General features: G+C 46.6%; 1 protein-coding gene across 5 annotated transcripts; it reads right to left on the reverse strand.

Moving 5' to 3' along the window:
- On the reverse strand, nt 1-18,200 carry spg11 (SPG11 vesicle trafficking associated, spatacsin). 5 transcript variants are annotated; one of them, XM_026364687.1, is made up of 40 exons: nt 17,834-18,200; nt 17,419-17,606; nt 17,074-17,301; nt 16,396-16,594; nt 15,671-15,808; nt 15,206-15,588; nt 14,525-14,670; nt 14,326-14,455; nt 14,080-14,235; nt 13,772-13,947; nt 13,501-13,677; nt 13,167-13,238; nt 12,631-12,758; nt 12,295-12,473; nt 11,980-12,172; nt 11,218-11,421; nt 11,023-11,129; nt 10,756-10,901; nt 9,862-10,026; nt 9,703-9,769; nt 9,301-9,490; nt 8,894-9,102; nt 8,554-8,662; nt 8,294-8,453; nt 7,728-8,003; nt 6,363-6,563; nt 5,998-6,105; nt 5,596-5,761; nt 5,158-5,372; nt 4,037-4,781; nt 3,808-3,953; nt 3,436-3,640; nt 3,204-3,341; nt 2,666-2,799; nt 2,386-2,505; nt 1,849-2,017; nt 1,672-1,748; nt 1,435-1,590; nt 956-1,107; nt 1-854 (listed from the first exon to the last, which is right to left on the reverse strand). In XM_026364687.1, the coding sequence occupies exons 1-40, from the start codon at nt 18,043-18,045 to the stop codon at nt 680-682; spliced, it is 7,245 nt and encodes a 2,414-aa protein (XP_026220472.1). In that variant the 5' UTR covers nt 18,046-18,200; the 3' UTR covers nt 1-679. The 5 variants fall into 5 exon arrangements, with proteins under 5 accessions (XP_026220472.1, XP_026220471.1, XP_026220470.1 ...); XM_026364686.1 differs by having other exon boundaries at nt 2-854; nt 3,204-3,338; nt 12,295-12,497; XM_026364685.1 differs by having other exon boundaries at nt 2-854; nt 12,295-12,497.
- Between the last annotated feature and the right edge of the window lie 357 nt (nt 18,201-18,557).

Below are 18,557 nucleotides of genomic sequence, written 5' to 3' on the forward strand. Positions count from 1 at the left end.
GTTCCTTTATCTCCATTAACACAGACTCGGTCTCACCTTCACCCTCCTGTAGCCACCGACACTCATTAGAGCAACAACCGATGAATCCGCTGCTGAAAATAGTCCGCACAAATTCCTCAGTTCCAGGTTCATCACACAGTGATTATAAATGATTAGAATCCCAATGAAAGCTGTCTGTTTCCAAACTGACTGATTCAATAAAATAGAAGTAGTGTAACCACGTGACCTGCTCCAGATCTACAGAGCCAGTGATTGAGGTTTGGGAAGGACGCTGAGGTGGTGACTGCATCTTTTCAATACACCTGTGATTGAACCACAGGAGCCAGATGTTGGTGCTATGATCCCCTGTCAGAAAGTACATTTACAGTTTTCATTCCATTTCTCTTTTTTATTATTCTCAATAAATTCTTTGGGATTTTGCAAAAAGAAAATTTCCAGGTTATGTCCAGAGAAGATTAAGGAGAAAAGACACAAGTAGCAGTTTTTACATATTTAGAAATGATCATTTACCAGAAACAGTATTTGTTGATTTAATAACCAGAGAGTGGAGTAACCAGTTTAACCAGTAACCATTAACCAGTAACTGAGCAGTTACTGGTTAATGGTTCTGTCGTGTCCATTAACTGGGAGAAGAGATCGACCAACTAGTCGGTCACTGAGTGAGCGAGCAGCCGGTCGATCAGCTGGTGAGTCTGTCCTTCAGGTAGTTGGAGGTGTTGGCGTCCTCCAGCATCATTTTGGTGACATCGTACAGATTTTGCTGGTAGGCCAACCTATAGCGGCTGTACACATCATCACAGTGCGTCAGCAGGCGCTTCATGTTCGCAGTGACGCTGCTGGGAGCGCCGTCCAGCCTAAAACAACACACACACACACACACACACACACACAGGTGAGATGAGACCTAACCTTCAGGTGGTTTAACCTCATTTACATCTTATTTCATTTATCTTACTTTTTGAAAATGTCCTCGAACAGGCTGGAGGTCAGCGGACGGTGGCGTTTAAGCTCTTCCAGATAAACAAAGTCTCCTTTCAGAATCACTTTCTGGTACAAAATCTCTGCCCAGTCTGGAGTGTAGCCGTACGCCTCTGACACCACAAACACCTGAGAGACAGCAAAGAGATGTTGGAAGAGATCTGAGATCTGAAACCGTCTTCCTGTGACTTGTAGATCCAAGCAGCAGAGGCGTCGTCCAGTTGGTGAGAAGACCCACGTTCAGGCCAACAGGGCCGGGACTAACAACCAATTTAAAGAATGACTTTCTACAAGTTAACCTGCAAAACTCAATGTCAGAAGAAAAGCTGCTGTAAACTGAAGGTTTGTGACCTCAGCTACGTCACGAGCTCGGTGTTCAAGCACAGATCCTGGAGGAGCGAGGCGTCTCAGTGTTTCAGTAAATGAAGACATACAGACACTGTAAACTCAACACACCTGGAAGCATCGCGGCAACTCTGTGACTGTTCTCAGCAGCTCTGTGGGCTGCAGGTTGATGACGCGCAGGTCTGATCCCTGGTTCAGGAAGTGCAGCTGAAGGGCAACCAGCTTGGCCGTGCGAACACAGCGACTGGCTTGACGCACACACGAGTCCTGGAAACACACGTTCACACACAGTGAATAGGTTGTTGTGTAGTTAAAGGATGTTAAAGTAGTGAGTGACGGTTCAGGGACCTTGGAGAAACTTTCTGCAGCGTCCTTCAGCAGACCCAACACCTTCACTAAAGACTTCTTCAGATCAGGAGTGACGACTGAAAACATAAAGACAAAGAGAACAAAACACTGAGGACACCGGGATCAAACTGATCCAAGGTTCACTGAGTTCACTGAGTTCTAGTGTTCCAGGCTCACCCCAGGCCTGAGACTGGATCATCTTCAGCTGAGTCCTGGCAGCCATCTCGTGGTTTTCTCCGATCTCCCTCCTCATGCTGAAACACAGCGCCACCATGTTGTGTTTCTCGCTGTCTGCGGGGAGGCAGCGCTTTATGTAGTCCAGCAGAGCCGTCTTCAGACTGGAGCTCTGCAACACGAGGGAACGACGGGGATTCAATCAACACTCAGCTGAGTTACAGTCCAAACAACATTTAAAACTTCACTTCTGGACTTCGTCTGCTCCCTTAAAAAAGAAACTCGGTGAGACTTTGGTCTTCAACCCTTTTTTTGTCACTTTATCCTAAAGAAGCTGTTGGGTTTAAGACTGTTCTCATATTTCCTACCTGCTCTAGTTGTGTTCTAATAAAAAGATATATATGTATATATAATATATGTACAGGGTCATAATAGCATTGCACAGCATTACTGGCAAAATTCAACCTCCAGTGTGCAAATAATCATTTTTATCCTCTAATAATTTATCATTAACAACGGTAACGACGGTGTTTGTTGTACCTGTCTTCTGTCTGTGTCGACCTTCTTCCTCAGCAGCATCTCAAAGCGATGGCTCTGATGAAGCAGGTCGAAGATGTACGTCATCTCACCATACCTGCCGATACCTGTCAGCAGACGCACCTGCACGCACGCACGCACACACACACACACACACAGACACACACACACACGCGGCACCTTGTAGCATCAATAAGCTAAAGTCAAATTTCTGTCTAGTAGATTTGTTCACTTTGTAGAGGAATAAAGCTCATTGTGTTTTTGGGGGGTGGGGGGGTTTTACCAGCAGACTGAATTGCTCTCCTGGGGCGAGGTAGGTGTGGCTGAGGTGACGCGCGGCTTGGAGCACCCTGACGATCCCCTCCATGTTACAGGTGAGACTGAAACAGTCGTGGGCCACGATCAGCAATTCCACAACTGCAGAAGAGAATCCGATTTTTATTTACGTGTTTTTTATCTGTTGCTTCCTCAGTCAGACCAAAAGATAAAGTGATAAAAATGTGAGAGTAGCTTAGCTAATATTCTATTTTACAAGGCTTTAATTTCTAAAACACTTTGAGTCTGCATTGTTTGGTCATTAAAAAGTTACTTTCACAGTTTAATTAATACATTAACTAAAATGATCTGAAGTCTTTTAATCACTGCTCACATATGAATCATTAACTGCTTCCAGACCAAATAAAATAATGGTCTCAGGACTTTTTTTGTATTAATTTAACCTTTATTACATCGATATTTCCAGAAATTAGTGGGAATTTTATAGTATAGTGTATAGTTCTTCAATAGCACTTCATCTGTGTGTGTGTGTGTGATTATCATACTGCAGTTCAGGTCTCTCAGTGGAACAGTGTTGAGGTTTTCCAGCAGTTTGACTCCCACCAGGTTTGGATCTTCACACAGTTTGATCAGCTGGACCAGCGAGTCCCGGCCCTCTGACGGTCTGAATACTTGCCTCTCTGCTGGGTCACACACAAACACACGTTTGTTTTGGACACTCAACCACCTAAATGTGCAAAAACATGGACTCCACAGCTGGAGCTGTTCTGTTCTCACCAGGCTGCAGCTCCTGGGTGGAGGCAAGGTGTGCGTGAACCACAGCATAGGAGACCAGCTCAGCCACGGTGTCTGCAGAGAGACCCTGAGCTCTGATGAAGGTCTGAGCCTTCCTGAAACGCTCGGGCTGGTCCGACAGCAGCAGCTTCTCCAAAACGGTGCGAGGTTCCTCCCTGCAGAACTCACTGAAGGAGCACTGCAGCTCCTGGAGAAGACGGGGGGGGGGGGGGGGGGGGGGCACAGACATGGTCAATGTTAAACATAAAAACATGTCCGGCTGCTGTATTAATGACTAAAATCACTATTTGGTTCAATGTAACAGAATCACATATAACCAGGAGACACATTTCTTCTGATGATGTGTAATGGTACCTTGGAGAGCTGGTAGAGGCTGAGGACTTGTTTACAGTAGCTGTTTCCATGGCGACACTGGTCCACCAGTCTCTGGAGCTGTACAGCAACCTCGTCTTCAATGGGGGTAACCATCACGAATGAAGACAAGCTGCTGAATGACGGAGCTGGAGGAGGGAGAGAGAAAGTTGGATGGATAAAGGTTCAGTTCTGAACCATCAGGAGCCTTTGAAGCAGACGGGTTACTTACAGCTGGTGATGCTGCTCCTTGGCAGAGCTTCTGATGCCTCTTCTTGTGGTTCAGGGTTTAGTTTCCCTGATGCCAGGCCGTGGCAGCGCAGCACCACCCACATGTCAGGGTGATACAGGGAGAAGTATCGGCAGACTCGGCCGGCTTCATGGATGCTACCATTATCTAAGAGCTGGCCGACCAGCAGAGCCAGAACACTCCTCTCCTCTGGATTTAACTCGGAATCGACTTTCAGCTCCTCCTGCTCCTCAGGGGAACCTGGGAGTCCCTCCACACTGAGGCACTTCTCAGTGTTTAGGCCGGATATGTTAGAGAAGGAGAACTCCTTCATTAACACTTCATATGTGTTCATTTCAGGCGTGGCGGCAGGCGGCGCTAGGTTGAAAACGCTCTCCTTCTCCATGGTGACACTAAGGACGTGTCGTCGTACCCGACTGATCCACAGCTTCTTCTCCAGGTTCTCCAGTTTATCCAGGGGAGCCGGGCTGAGCAGGGACAGCCAGTGAGCAGTGAACCCGAGCAGCAGGCAGCGCTCCTGGACGTCCAGCAGCTCTGTCTGAGCCTCGCCACCCACAGACGAGTCTGGAGCCTCAGGTTCAGTCTGTGACAGGAAGAACTGAGAAGCTGATTCTGGATCAGTGTCTTCAGTCTTCAGCTGCTCGTGACATTTCCTCCAGAAACTGACTCGAGTTTCCAACCTCCTCCACTGTCTCTTGGACTTCTGGGAGTTTGCTTCCTGAAGCAGCTACATGACAAACAGAAACATTCAGTTAATATTAAATCAGGTTCAGCAGGTCTAGAAGGTGAAACTTCAATAACTCAGTGAGTGATTATTTAATTTAATACTTCCTGATGCAACGTGTAAAGTTCTGTGTAGAATCAATAAACAGCGTTTTTACATATCATACACACGTCCACAGGACATTTTGAGGGTCACCGTTATTCATTTTTTTTAGATCTGTTGGTTTGTTTTAGTTATTTTCATTTTCCCTCCAACAAAGGAAAAAAGTCAAACACACAAAACTGAAGTTCAAAGTTTCTTGTAGATCTGATGGAAGAAATAATTCTATATAAATTTGTATGAAGAAGAATTTTAATTGTGACGTTGCAGTGGAGCCAACCTGACTGAGGAGCAGGCGGTGGACCGGCAGGCCGGCCAACACTGCCACTTGTCTGGCCTGGCTGTAGCGTCCCCCGGCCTGAAGAGCGTCCACTGCAGCCTGGAACTCCTCCTGCTGGACGGAGGGAGAACAGGGCTGCAGCAGCCTGGGAGACAGGCTGACCCCTGACCCCTGCAGCAACTCACTGAGCTGACTTAGCTTCTTGAAGTCTGGACCTAAACACACACACACACACACACACACAAATAAAGTTGAATCGATGTCTAATCTCGTAATTTTGACTTGTGATGTTAACGTGATCAATGTTTCTTCCTTTTTATTTCATCTTGTGGTGAAATGTGCTTCTTTAATCTTGATTACTGACTGATCAGAGGTCTAAAGGACAGCAGCTGCATGATGGGACCAGGTAACGCCGTTTAGCACATTTTATGATCTCACCGTTGGATTTAAGGAGCTTGTCGACGTCGGCCAGCAGGTGCAGCAGCCGGTGGAGGTCGTACTGGGAGGATCGGCGCTGCAGCATAGTCAAGAGCAACACGGAGGCCTGGCTCTCCACCCACTGCAGGGGGAGTCCACCGGGGGGTGCTGGGCTGCTGTTTCTCAGCTGTAACAGTAAGGACGAAGCGAAGGCACGTTTAGTGTACTGCTCTGCAGCATGCTTGTAGATGTCAGTAACAAAAACCTGTGTGGCTAAAACTAAATCCACCAAATGTACTTTGAATATTAATGAATTGTCTGTTGTGTTATGAGGTGTCAGTAGGAAGAGGAGTCTCTGCAGGCTGAGGAGCTATTTGTCTATTTTGTGGCACTGCCTATTGGCTTCTGGTTGATGAAACTTACAGTAATTAACGTCCTCTGGAACTCCAGCAGCTTCCCTTTGGCCTCAGAGTAATTCCTGTAGTCACAACACAACTCAAACATCCTCAACACCAACACCAGAGGACAGTCCTGAGAGAGACACAAAACATAAAGGTGTTGGTGCCCCATACAGCCCAGATCTTAGATTTGACCTTGAACATCCTGAAGAAACTGATAAGACTTTTCCCACATGACAGGAGGAATATATTCCAGGAGAGCAGGAAGCTTCACACTGTGTTAAATCTGCTGTTATAGAAACAGATCTTCTCCAGTGTGTACAATCTTTTCTGAACCACTTTCAGGACTCTTTGATCCCCTTTGTGTCATCTCAAGTCTCATGCTTTTACCCTCTGGAAGAGCTCGAAGCCTCGGAGGAGGGGCCTGACGCAGCCCCGCCCAAGCAGCGTCCTCCAGATGATCGACAGGTCGTGCAGGGTCCACTCGTGATGTTGAGGCACTTCGACGAGGTGTGACGTGGCTCCTCCGGCGGTGGCGCTGTCGACAGATGTCAGCACCCACACACACAGACAGGGCAGCAGCTCCGCCCCCTGTCAATCAAACAGATTTAACATTTAAACCTCTACATGCTGCCCCCCCGCACTAAACTAAACCAGCAGTGGAGGAGCCGCTGAGTGTGCAGCAGCTGCAAGTATCTGGAAAGAAGCTATAAATGATTCAGTATTTCTCCTACTCGTAGGTAAGATGTATTATTAAAAAGTCAGCAGTTTTACCTGAGACGAGTAAAAAATATCTGTAGATGAGAAAAAGCCACAAGCACATGACTCAAAGAATAAAAGAGTTCATTTGGTATTAATCACTTCTGTGAAATTGGAAATTGAACTGGATTCAGATGAGATTCGGTTTTCAGTTGCTCTGAGTGTTAACTCACTCACAGTGTCTGTGCCCACAGTGGTTTCTGTAACTGTGTTTGTTGCCCCAGGATCTGTTCCCTAATTAGAGTCTGGCCTTCTTTACAGTCTTGGTCACTTGCTGAGTAAAGTCATGAAAAATTCTCCTTCATCAGAGTTTAAACTCGATGCTGGTTCACTGTTTGCTGCCGTTCTGCCAGTTTTTTTTTATTGTTTATCGTGTGCAGATGCAGCCTGGAGATGTTTTTGTTGACAGCTTTAGATGCAGTGACACTGAAAAACTGAAGGTTTGTTAGTTACTGTTTTTACACTTACAAACATTTGGAGAGCCTCACAAAGCTTTACTTCAAGCCCTCTGTTTTCATCCATGTCTAAAATAGTAGAGTATTTGATTTAGGATCTGAAAACAGCCCAGTTAGTGAAGTTTAATAAGTTTAGATGCTTTTAATGCTATGACGCATTAATCAAGTGTCAGTGGTTAACATCGCTCTGCTGCAGCTAGTGCAACTACCGCAACTAATGTATTTACAGGGTGGAATTACGTCTTTGTTATCAGGCTGCGTAGCTTGTTTGTCAGTTTTTACAATTCTGAACTGGTTTTATTGGCCCTGTTTGTTTAGCCTTCCAGAAACAGAGTTCGGTGTTTGAATGTCACTTCACTGTCTTTAAAGGTCTTCCTACTTATCCACAGACCAGGACCAGCACCAGATACGACAAAGATGTCTGTGGTTGTTGAGTTTTCTTTCATCATAATCCCACATCAAACCCTTTCTGTAACCGTGCACAGTGCTCTAGATTTACTTTAGAGTAGCAAGGATCACTCAGTGTATGGTGCTGAGTTACCTGTTGACAGGCGGCCAGTACGGCCAGTGTTGGGCAGCGTAGCACCAGTGCCTCCTGCAGCAGATACATGCAGGGTGACGCCTCCTCCTGGCTCTTCAGGAGGACCTGGAACAGCTCCCTGGGATGATCCGGGCTCCCAGGACTCTCTTCTTTACTCAGCGTGTACGTCTGCGCTTCAGGACCACAGCTCCTCTGACTATAGACCTGCAGGTCCTGAAACGCCAGGCTCAGGTGGGCCTGCAGGGCGGGACCAAACTGTGCCACGAGAGATCTCACCTGGAGGAAAAAACCAAATACGGTCAGAGGAACAGTTACATGATACGACAAGTTAGAGAAATAATACTATGACAGATGTGTTGTGTTGTGTTGTGTTGTGTTGTGTTGTGTTGTGTTGTGTTGTGTTGTGTTGTGTTGTGTTGTGTTGTGTTGTGTTGTGTTGTGTTGTGTTGTGTTGTGTTGTGTTGTGTTGTGTCAGGTGACAGATCTGAGCCTCCACAGACACCTGTCCTGGACGGCACCGACGTAAGTAAGTAAGAAGTAAGGATGTTGTTGAGGGGTGTGTTCACCTGCTGGGGTGGGAAGTTGTGCAACTGGACAAACAACAGGAAGTGGATGAACTGTCCATCACTGGCACAGTGGGTGGGGTAAACAGAGCTGAGCTTCAGACTGTGGAGCTGACAGAACTGGACAGGCAACGCCCACTCCTGGGCCGCTTCGTAGGACGATCTAACACACACACACACACACACACACACACACAGAAATGATGTGATAATAAATTTCATTCTGAGGTTCATATACGATGAGTGTTGGAGGTGGAGTTCACCTGCTGATGCCCTTTTGCTCCAGACTGTCTGTCACTGCAGCCTCCAGGTAGCCAATCAGCTCCTCTGCGGCTCCAGGCTCCGCCTCTGCCAGCTTCACACCTTTAGATGCTGAAAGAAGACATCAGCAGAGAGTTCATGAGGACGAGGCCCCCCAGCCCTCATTGGACCCACAGACTGAGGGAACTTTGTCAGTTTTTGGTCATTTTCTGTAAATGTAAATCTTTATCTATGACTTGTTCTTTGGTATTTTGGGATTTCTTTTACCAAGCTCTGCGTCTTTAAAACAAGAAATATTAATGGTCACTTCGTACAGAGTGTGCAGGTGTGTGTTGCGTTTACCCAGTGTGTGTAGGTGCTCTGTTGTAGTGATGTGTGTGTTGTGTTGGTTCCAGTGCTGCAGGATGGTGTTCATGGCTCTGATGTCGACTCTGAGCTTGAGACTGCAGACTCCTACCAGCTCGCAGAAACAAACGGCGGCTGACGCCACAGATGGAACACTAAAACACTGCAGAGCCATCCTGTACACCTGCTGCCTGGCCTTCTGCAGCCTGAACACACACACACACACACACACACACACACACACACACACACACACACACACACACACACACACACACACACACACACACACACACACACACACACACACACACACAATCAATGCTGTGTTCTCTGGTCCATTAATCATCTCACTAAACGTAACTTCCTTTAACTAAACAGCGTTGGTCTGTGCTCGTACTCACAGTATTGTGACATCACAGCAGCTGCTCAGCTGCTGAACGAGGAAGGTGGCGTACGCGAAGGAAGGTCGACCATGACGGAGGTAGTACAGGAAGTCCAGATTCTCCACTAAGGCGAACCTGTTGACCAGGTGAGGGCTGGAGAAATGAGGCAGCTCTGAGGTTTCTGTGGAGAAAGAGCCACAGTACACAGCTTCACTCAGCCTTATTTGTGTTTCTACTTCTGATACCACCTACTACTACTACTACTACTACTACTACTACTACTACTACTACTACTACTACTACTACTACTACTACTACTACTACTACTACTACTACTACATGGTGCTGCTGCGCCACCTATACTGCTGCTACTTCTACTACTTCTGTCATTACTGCTTAAAGCTGATGTCTGGATCTCACCAGTGGAGCTGAGGGTGTTTGCCGCCTGCCAGCCAAACAGCCTGGAAGGGTCCAAAGGATGGAGCGACTGGAAAACACACCAACTCAGGACAATTACTTTGAATGCTTTAAATTTACTGCTACACACCCAACGTTTCCTGAATGAGGACCTGAGCGTACCTGCAGTAGGTGGTACACAGAGATGTCAGAGGACTGGCTGTTTCCTCTGGATCCAGTGGGGAACAGGGCGGCCTTTAGTTTGAGGTGGGGGGCCAGCGCCATTTTCAGGAGCTGAGGGTCAACTGTCCTCTCTGACGTGACAGACCTTTCACCCTGAGCCATGACCTGCACACAGGAAGCACACAGAGTATCGCTTCAGATCAAACCAATCATCTAAGGAGACATAGACAATAATTGTTTTTATCCTCCATCACTTGAGACTCCACAGGTCACAGGTGAGCAGTAGCAGGAGTGGTTGAGTGGACGAGTCCATGTGATCAGTTTTCAGTTTGATTCAGAGTGTACGTACTCTTCCACAAACTACTGCTGTAACAATTACATCAGAGTCCGTGTAAACAGGAAGTCTAATCGACACATCTGTTTATTACAGGTCTACTTTGCTGCTGATTCATTTTTGGAAACTTCCATCCAGAGCTTGTCTTTGTTATCTGAGTGTAATGCTAAATCATTTTAACACCGTATTAAACTACTCCCTGAGCCCCGGTCAGATTTGTGCTAACTAGCTCCGTTCCACCTAAGACACAGTAAATTTGCATCATGGAAACAAAACTGGGAGGTTTCTTTAGAACAGCTTGAGCCGTTCAAGTCAAGACGCTGCTGAACATTTCATTTTTTCATTACATTTTATCTTTAAGAGCTTTTATCTCGGACTGAGAGCTTTGCTTTATTTTAAATCAAAGCTTTAAGCGTTAATTAAAAACTAAAACCTTTTTTTTTTTCTATTAACTAATTTAATAAAGTCAAACGGCACAGACGGAAGAACATTTGAACATTTGGCATCAATGATATTTATTCTTTTTCAGGAAACCCGGTGCAGTGAGAGGTTACGTTTACCTGGTCGATTCCTCCGGGGGCAAACATGATGGCAGCCAGAACCAGCAGACTGTGTCCCTCCAGCAGGAGACTGCTGAGAGACGCCTGGCTGCCTGGTAACAGCACCTGAGCACTGGTGAGACTGGCCTGGAAGAGTAGCCCTGGGTCTGGGACGACAGAGACCAGTACAAAATAATTTAGACTTGGTTTTAGCCTTTCTGCATCATAAATAACTATGAAATAAAGGATTCCTGGGTTGTATTGAAGGAAGAGATGCTGTTCTGGTACCTGACAGATCTCTGGTGATCTCCTGGATCTTCACCATCATTTCAAACCAGGGCTGGCTCTCAGACAGGCTCCGATTGCTCAGGAGGGGACAGTTTCTGGGCGTCAGTCTGGGGAGAGGACACGTGAAGCTAATTAACATACAGAGATTATACAATCGATGAAGCGGCTGAAAACATCAGCAGCAGCAACACACACCTGTAGTGCTCCAAGTAGGTGTAGAGCAGGTACTGCAGGTTGTGGTCCAGGCAGAAGGTGATGAAGAGGCTGTGGAGGTCGAGGCCGAGCGGGGAGCGGTAGCGAGGAACAGGTGGGGAAGACGCCATCACCCCTCCACCTTGAGCCAACCTCCACAACAGCTGCTGCAGGTCCGACAGTTCGTCTGGGATGAACACATCCTTCCTAGAGGAAAAATACAGACAGACATGAACCCCAGAAAAAACAAGGCCGAAGGCTGTGATGTCAGAGTTTAGACCTGAAACACTGGTGTATGTGACTTTCTGTGCTCAAAGCTGGTGATTGTTTCTGTTATAACTGGTTGTTTGTATGTGGACGTATTCCCCGTTTTAAAATATTAAAAATATTAAATTTTATTAACTGGTCGAACCACCTTTGGAGAGAATCTGTCTGAGCTGAAGCAGTTCTGTGAGGACGAATGGTCCGAAGTTCAGGTCTAACTAAGTTACAGGGAGAACTTGTTGTACTGCTGGTTCTGGTTCACTTACTTTTTCCACCATCACTCTGTGTGTTTGATAAAGACATAAAGGATCAGGACTGCTTGTCTGCATTTTATCACCTTAGAAATATTGTGTCTGCTAAACCTTTGTTAAGATAATATGGTAAAGAAAATCCTGAGAATGAGGTTTGAATCCGACCCGGGACTGCTGGCTGCTGGTTTAAATCCGAACACTGTTGTAAAGAACTGCCACCACCTCGCTGTCTTGTTCCATGTTGCTGTACCTGGCCAGCAGGTCCAGGATGTTCTCCCTCATGTAGGAGCTGCAGACTGTGTTGCTGTTAACTAGTTCTGGTGTTAATTCTGGCCATGAGACATCTGCGGTCTCCCTGTTCTGGATCCAGCTGACCACCCGGCGCCGGTCGTGGAGGCCAGTCAGGTAGCGCCATAGCACGGCTGAGTCACAGGAACTCAACTCTAACGGACCAAAAGAGGGAGAACTCTGTAACAAGTCTTTGAAAACAGTCTTCAGGAGCCAATGTGGTCTTTGTTCTGGATCTGGATTCTGGATCAGAGGACGTGGTGGTGTAGTGTTATACCTGTGTGCTGGATTCTGGACAAGAGGACAGTGGTCTTAAAGCTCTGGTCCCAGTTCCTCACCCAGTCCAATCTGAGGTTCTGCCAGAGCCCCCCTTCTTCATCAGACCTCCTCTGTCTTACCAGCTCCCCCAGAACCTCGTGAGCACCTCCCTCCTCACTGTGAACCATCTGAAGGACACTGGAACAGGACAGTAAGTGACTTCTAGGTCAGAGAGGAGGTGAGAGAAACAGGATTAGGTGAAGATTAAAAAAGTATTCAAGAGGTAAAGTGGAAAATACGGGTCGTTCACATGAAGCTTGGCTAGTCCGGACTCTTCATCTTACAGCATCTTTACCTTGGTGATGTGGGATTCACTGAGCAGCGAGATGCAGGCAGCGACTCCAACCTCTCCATCTCCCTTATGAACGCCACACTCTGCATCTCCTCCTCTGGAAAAGAACTCTGCCTCGAGAGCTCCTGCACCTGAACCAGCAACCAGACTTGTTAAGACATAAGATTCCAGGTGAATCCTGTCAGGAAGCTTTTTTAGTAAACCTGCCTTAAATACTGAGTTTTGAGCTCAGAAACTGGAAACAGGCAAAAAAAACCCAAACAATTGAAACAAGTGTCTCGTCTGCAGCTGCACCACCACTTTATTACCACAGCGTGTCCATCCTCAAACCTCCACAACAACAAACTAACTGAGCTCAAGTTGAACAGCCTGCGGGAGTCTTTGGTTTCACATCAAGAACAGTTATGGACTGAAATTTGAAACATTTAGATTTAAAGGTAAATATTAAACACTGTACTAAACCCTGTAAGAAGCATTAAAAGCGTCAGGTAGGAACAAGACTGCAGTTTCCTGTGCTTACTGTAAAATCCCAGACTCACCACGAACTCCCTCAGGTCCTTGTCACTGGTGTAAAGGGAGATACTGTGGAGCTGCTTCTTCACACTGAAACCCTACAAACAGAAGAACAACTAGTTTAATATTTGACCAAAAAGCCAAAAACTGCTTTCACTTGACGTCCAGTATATTTACAGTCAATCCACTGATGTTCAGAAACACGGAAACTTTGAAACCTGATCATTCTCAGCTTTCTGTACTTATAGGGAGCATCGGCCATGATTTTGTTTGTGACATGTTAGCATTCCAATGTTAGCCTTTCAGCGTGTACATACAACACGGAGGATAAAATAAGTTGGATTAGTTGACTGCTGAGACCATGTTAATGAGGAGCCTGGTGGCCGTCGGCAGGTCTCTGTGTTGCAGGGAGGAGAAGACCTGCTGCAGACCCTCCATCCTCAGAGCAGACAGGTGCTGCTCTGGAAGACTCCGCCTCCTCAGGACAGCCTGAGCTCTTGGGATCTGATTGGTCAGGATGGACTGATGGACCACCTCCTACAACCCACACAGATACAGTGATGACACATGAAGACTACCACCAATATCTTAAACACAAGACAGATCTTTCATTCAGCAGACAAAACGTCACCTCTGTCGGCAGCTGCTCCCACTCGTCCCTCAGCACTTCCTTCTGACCGGGGACAGCAGAGTTGGTGCTGGAGGTGTCGCCCCCTGCAGGCCAGGGAAATTTCTTCATGTAGCTCCTCAGCTCGGTGATGTACTGATCCAGAACGTCCACACAGCTCTGAACACCTGGGTCTTCATCTGCAGACACATCACAGCAGCTTTAACTTTCAGAACACAATCGGAGGTTAAAACAGAACCAACAATCTACAGAAGCGTGTTGCCTTCTGATGTCTGCTGGACAGGACTAAAGTCGTGTGTGTGTTGCCTTACGGTGTGTGCAGGACAGCACAGAGCGGATCTGTGTGTTCACAAAGTTCACTGTGATGTTGAGCAGCTGTTCTGAGAACTGTCGGCTCTGAGCATCACTGTTCGAGTCTCGGACAGCTGAACACAGCAGGTCCAACGCAGGACACAGCTCCTGGACACCTGGTTGTGACACAGACATGTTAAATGTCTCTGAGCCGGATGGTGATGTAACTAATGGTGACTATAGATTTTCTGAAGCTGTTTACGTACTGTCTGACAGACTCAGAGCGGAGGCTGCAGGCTGATCAGCAGCACCGAACGCAGTTGACGGGTTCAGGATGTTTTCTTTGCTCTTTAAGTAGAACTCGACTGTATCCAGCTGACGGTTCTTTAGTCCAGCCTGTAAAAACACAAACCCGGTTTAAGAAAGGTCACCAAACGTCAGGTGGAGGCAGCAGTCTCGTCTTACCTGCAGGGCGTGGACAGGAATGGAGCAGCGGCCCCAGTTGTTCAGGTGACAAACTACATCTACTGTTGCTGCGCTGCCAAACAACATCAACCTACTGAGCAGGTCTTGCTGGGAAACTGAAAACAAGACCTGGAACACACCGGCCTCTGGAGAGAGAGAGGGATAAAGCCAGTTCAGTGTGAAGTTTGCAGGAATAATGAGATATGTGGTACTACCAGTCAGCTTTTCTTTGTTGTGGTGTATTGACTGAAAGAAATCATTGCAGCTTTGCAGGGTTTTTGTTTCCTTTCAACTGGCACACAGGCAAACACTCACAAATCAATTTAATACACTAAAGTCTGACTAGTTAGTTTTAGTTTAGACTTTTATCTTTCTGCAGAGTGTGGAAAAAAATGAAAAAAGTTTATTTATGTGCTTCAGAAAATTAGTTTCCTATTTCAGTCCACTTTTGGAGCTCAGTTAGTTATGAGAACATTTTGCTCCAAACATCATTCTGGACCTTGACATAAAATAAAAGCAAATCTAATAGGGAAAGAAACACGAGCCTCAGCTGCTGTAGTGGTTCATACAAGTCTGTCTGTGCAAACTGGAACTACCAACTACAACCAACCTTTCCGATGGATTCAGTTTCACCTCTACAGGAATTGTTCCACTGAAAACACCAGCTTAAGTCTGACTTACTCTTCAGCAGCAGCCTGTGCTGTCTCTCTCCACAGCGCTGAACCGGAGCCGCCTCGCCCTCCACCTGGTGGTAACTCACACTCCCAGACTCCAAATCCCATAAAGCCACTGTGGTCTGTCTGTTGCCAGGAGAGGTGAAGGTCAGTAGGGCGGAGAAGTCGGAGACAGTGAGCAGAGATGAGGTGGACGACTCAGGGACAGAGAATGCAATGGTTGCCCCGCCCTGAGGGACTCTGCTGCAGCCTAAGGATGAAGCCCTGTAGGACTCCAGATGGGGGAGAGAGGAGGTCCAGGACATCCCAGCAGGTTGAGAGGAGGGGGTAGAGGGAACTGGAGGCTGCTGGGCTCTGTTGTACATGGAGGCCAGACGAGCTTCCCAGGAGCTAGAAGGAAGTCAGAGGTCAGGCTTAAAGGTTTGAGGTGAATCTAATCCAGGTACGGTCTCTGTGGACCTCAGGTGCTCACCGGTCAGTACTGAAGGTGGATCCGAGGGTGGCGACGCTACAGCTGGAGCTCGTCAGGCTGTCCTGCTCTCTTGTGTGCTGTGGGTGGAGAGGAGGGCGAGTGGCCGACACGGCACACAGTAGGTGGTCTGGACACATCCTGGAAATGAAGTTAGAATAAATATGGTTCTGTCTGATACAGGATCAAAACTGTCAGTCTGAGAGTGTTGTGTTGTTGCCTTTGAAATTTGGATCAAAATGAGAATTGATAGAAAAAGACATAATCTCGACAGAAAACATGTATTCACAAATATTCTCTTTAAGATTTGAAACACAACTCTCCCGAACAGGAGAAGAGAAGAACAGTAAGCATGTTTTTTAAGTAGGTTTTAGAATTTTTTCTTGCTTTTACCAAATTAATTTGACAAATAAAGGTTTATTTGAGTTTGTTTAATGTCTTTGCAAACAAAATGGATTTTGTCTTCATGAAAGGGAAATGTTACTCCACCAAGTTTGTCCTAAATCAATTACCACACTTCCTACCATTAGAGAGATGAAGTGTGGAGAAACATAACTAAACTTATTCATTTTTACTTTAATTTTACCTAGACGTGAAGGAGACAGTGTCACTGTCACTAATTTCCTTTTGAGTCGTGTAGGAGTTTGGCTTTTGAGTAGCTGCTGTGTTCTGATGCTGGCACATGTGCAGAAGTAAACAGATTTTAGCTCATTTTGCTGCTGCTGTACCTGAAGTAGTGGTTGAGGTCGATGGCGACTGCAGCATGAGATCGAGTGACGGCAACGGCTGTACTGAGATCTGCTGACACCTGGAGGAGGCAGAAGGAGGAGAAGGAGGAGGCGGCATGTTCTTCCGTCAGGCCAGAGTTCAGGTAGGCGGGGAGGTCAACGTTAGCTAACAGTCTGCCATCGGTGATACTATACACAGCTGGGGGGGGGTTAAGGAACAGACTGCAGAGATCTAAAGAGCAACGGTGCCACAAAGACATTTGATTTCTGTGTTATTAGAACTTACTGAGTTATTAATGTACAATAAATACAACTATCTTCACCTATTCTCCTTTTCCAGCCCCAACGTTAGAATTAGTGCTGAGGTTAGTATAAGAAGAACTACAAATCTTAATGCTTCGTCTTGCAAACAGTGTCACAATGCATTCAATCATAACACCTGCATCACGATACACCTCTTATCACCTGATTCTACAGTACACAGCTGTAATGGTCACGTTACATTAGTTCATCTGTTGTCTTTAGTTTGGTTTGACTGAGTTAATCTTAGTTTTCTGATGGACAGATTACTCAAGTGTCTTACCTAACTTTTAGTTTCTGCTTTAGTTTAGTAGTAGCAGTAGTGGTTGTAGTACTAATAGTAGTAGTATCTATTGGGTTGTGTACAGTGGAGGATACTGATGAGTCCAGTGGAGCTGAGGATAAACAGGGTTTCTCTGCAGACACAGTGATAAACAGCAGTGTCTCTGCTGCTGTCAGTCTGCTGGATGCTGCAGCAGGAGAACATCTGTGGCTCCTCCCCCACCTGCTGCCACTTCACCTGCAGCAGCCAATCACTGTTCAGCAGCATGCAGCAGCGGCCGGCAGCGAACCACAAGACACGCAACGACCGCAGCTCACCCACACCTGGAAACAAAGTGAGTGTTATAATGTGATTTAGACTTCTGTTCATGTGTCTTCAGACTGCGGCTGGTCCAGAGTGGGATCCAGAGCCTGTGATGGTGGACTGGTTGTGGTACTCACTGCTGTCCTGCTCTCTGACAGTCTGCAGCAGGCGGTCCCCAGGACATTCAGAGACCTGGAGCAGAGAAATGCAGGCTGAATGTTCTGCTTCCACCTCCAGCAGCCTCAGGTGCCACTGAGAGCCCACAGCCAGCAGTCTGAAGCTGCAGACACCTCGACTGTGGACGCTCACCTCCTCCCACAAAAAGCTAGGAACAGAGAAATGTGTGTGAAAAAGTGGTTTGTAGCTTTAGGATTGCTGTTAACTAAAGGTTCAGTTCTCAGGATTTGAAGTGGTTCTCTGCTTCAATGAGTCAAAACTTTGTTATCAACTGCATCGAGTTCAATAAAGATAAAAATCCAAAGCTGTGGACCCTCTGTTCCCTGTTAGTGATGTGTAAACTATGATTCTGATCTGTGGACATCAAGGACTCACTCTCTATAGCAGCCGTCCACTGCAGCCGGAGGCACGTCTCTGTCCGCCGGGTTCCACACCACCAGCCGCCCCTGGATCCCCAGACATCCGAGCAGCGAGCCTCCAGGAGCCAGTTCGGCTTTCTGGATGTCTGCTAGGTCTCCACAGTGCTGGTTCTCGGGGATCACAGCCACCTCTATGGAGGTTTTCTCCAGTGGCTGAGACTCCAACATGTTGAGGTGGTGAACAGACACGTTGTCAAACCGGCCGAGAGTTCAGGTGTCAGCTACACAGACATGTTAGAAAGAAACGCAGACAAACTGCCACAGTTTAGGAGCCGAGACATTTCCTGCTGCCTGTAAACAACAGCTTCGGCCCAGACAGTCACATGTCCTGTTCCACTGTCAGCTGATCAAATCTGACCAATAGAAAACGACCGAAGACACTTGAATCAAACGACGATTCGTTTACAAAACAGCACCGATGGTTAATCCGATACGTTCTGCTTAGAAATGTTGTAAGATTTGTTTTAGATCACATGTCTGATTATTTAAATACACAGGGTTTTACATTTAGATTTTTTATTCTGTGTTTGCTCTAAGTTTAAAGTATAGTGGCATGATGGTAAAACAGATTTATCTTTTGACCTCAAAAATAAACAAACGGTAAAATTATCACCTTTTTGACAGAGAAACAAATGAACTGAGAAACTGTAACGTTCACATTTATTGTAACCAGAGCTGCT

This window comes from Anabas testudineus, chromosome 6 (assembly GCF_900324465.2).
Source record: "Anabas testudineus chromosome 6, fAnaTes1.2, whole genome shotgun sequence".
Taxonomy (NCBI): domain Eukaryota; kingdom Metazoa; phylum Chordata; class Actinopteri; order Anabantiformes; family Anabantidae; genus Anabas; species Anabas testudineus.

Coding starts and splice junctions, on each gene's coding strand:
- spg11 (XM_026364685.1), bottom strand. CDS start 18,045: ATGTTGGAGTCTCAGCCACTGGAGAAAACCTCCATAGAGGTGGCTGTG. Junction 10,902..11,022: donor GATCACCAGAGATCTGTCAG/GTACCAGAACAG, acceptor CTGTCGTCCCAG/ACCCAGGGCTACTCTTCCAG. Junction 6,564..7,727: donor TACTGGCCGCCTGTCAACAG/GTAACTCAGCAC, acceptor TTTGATTGACAG/GGGGCGGAGCTGCTGCCCTG.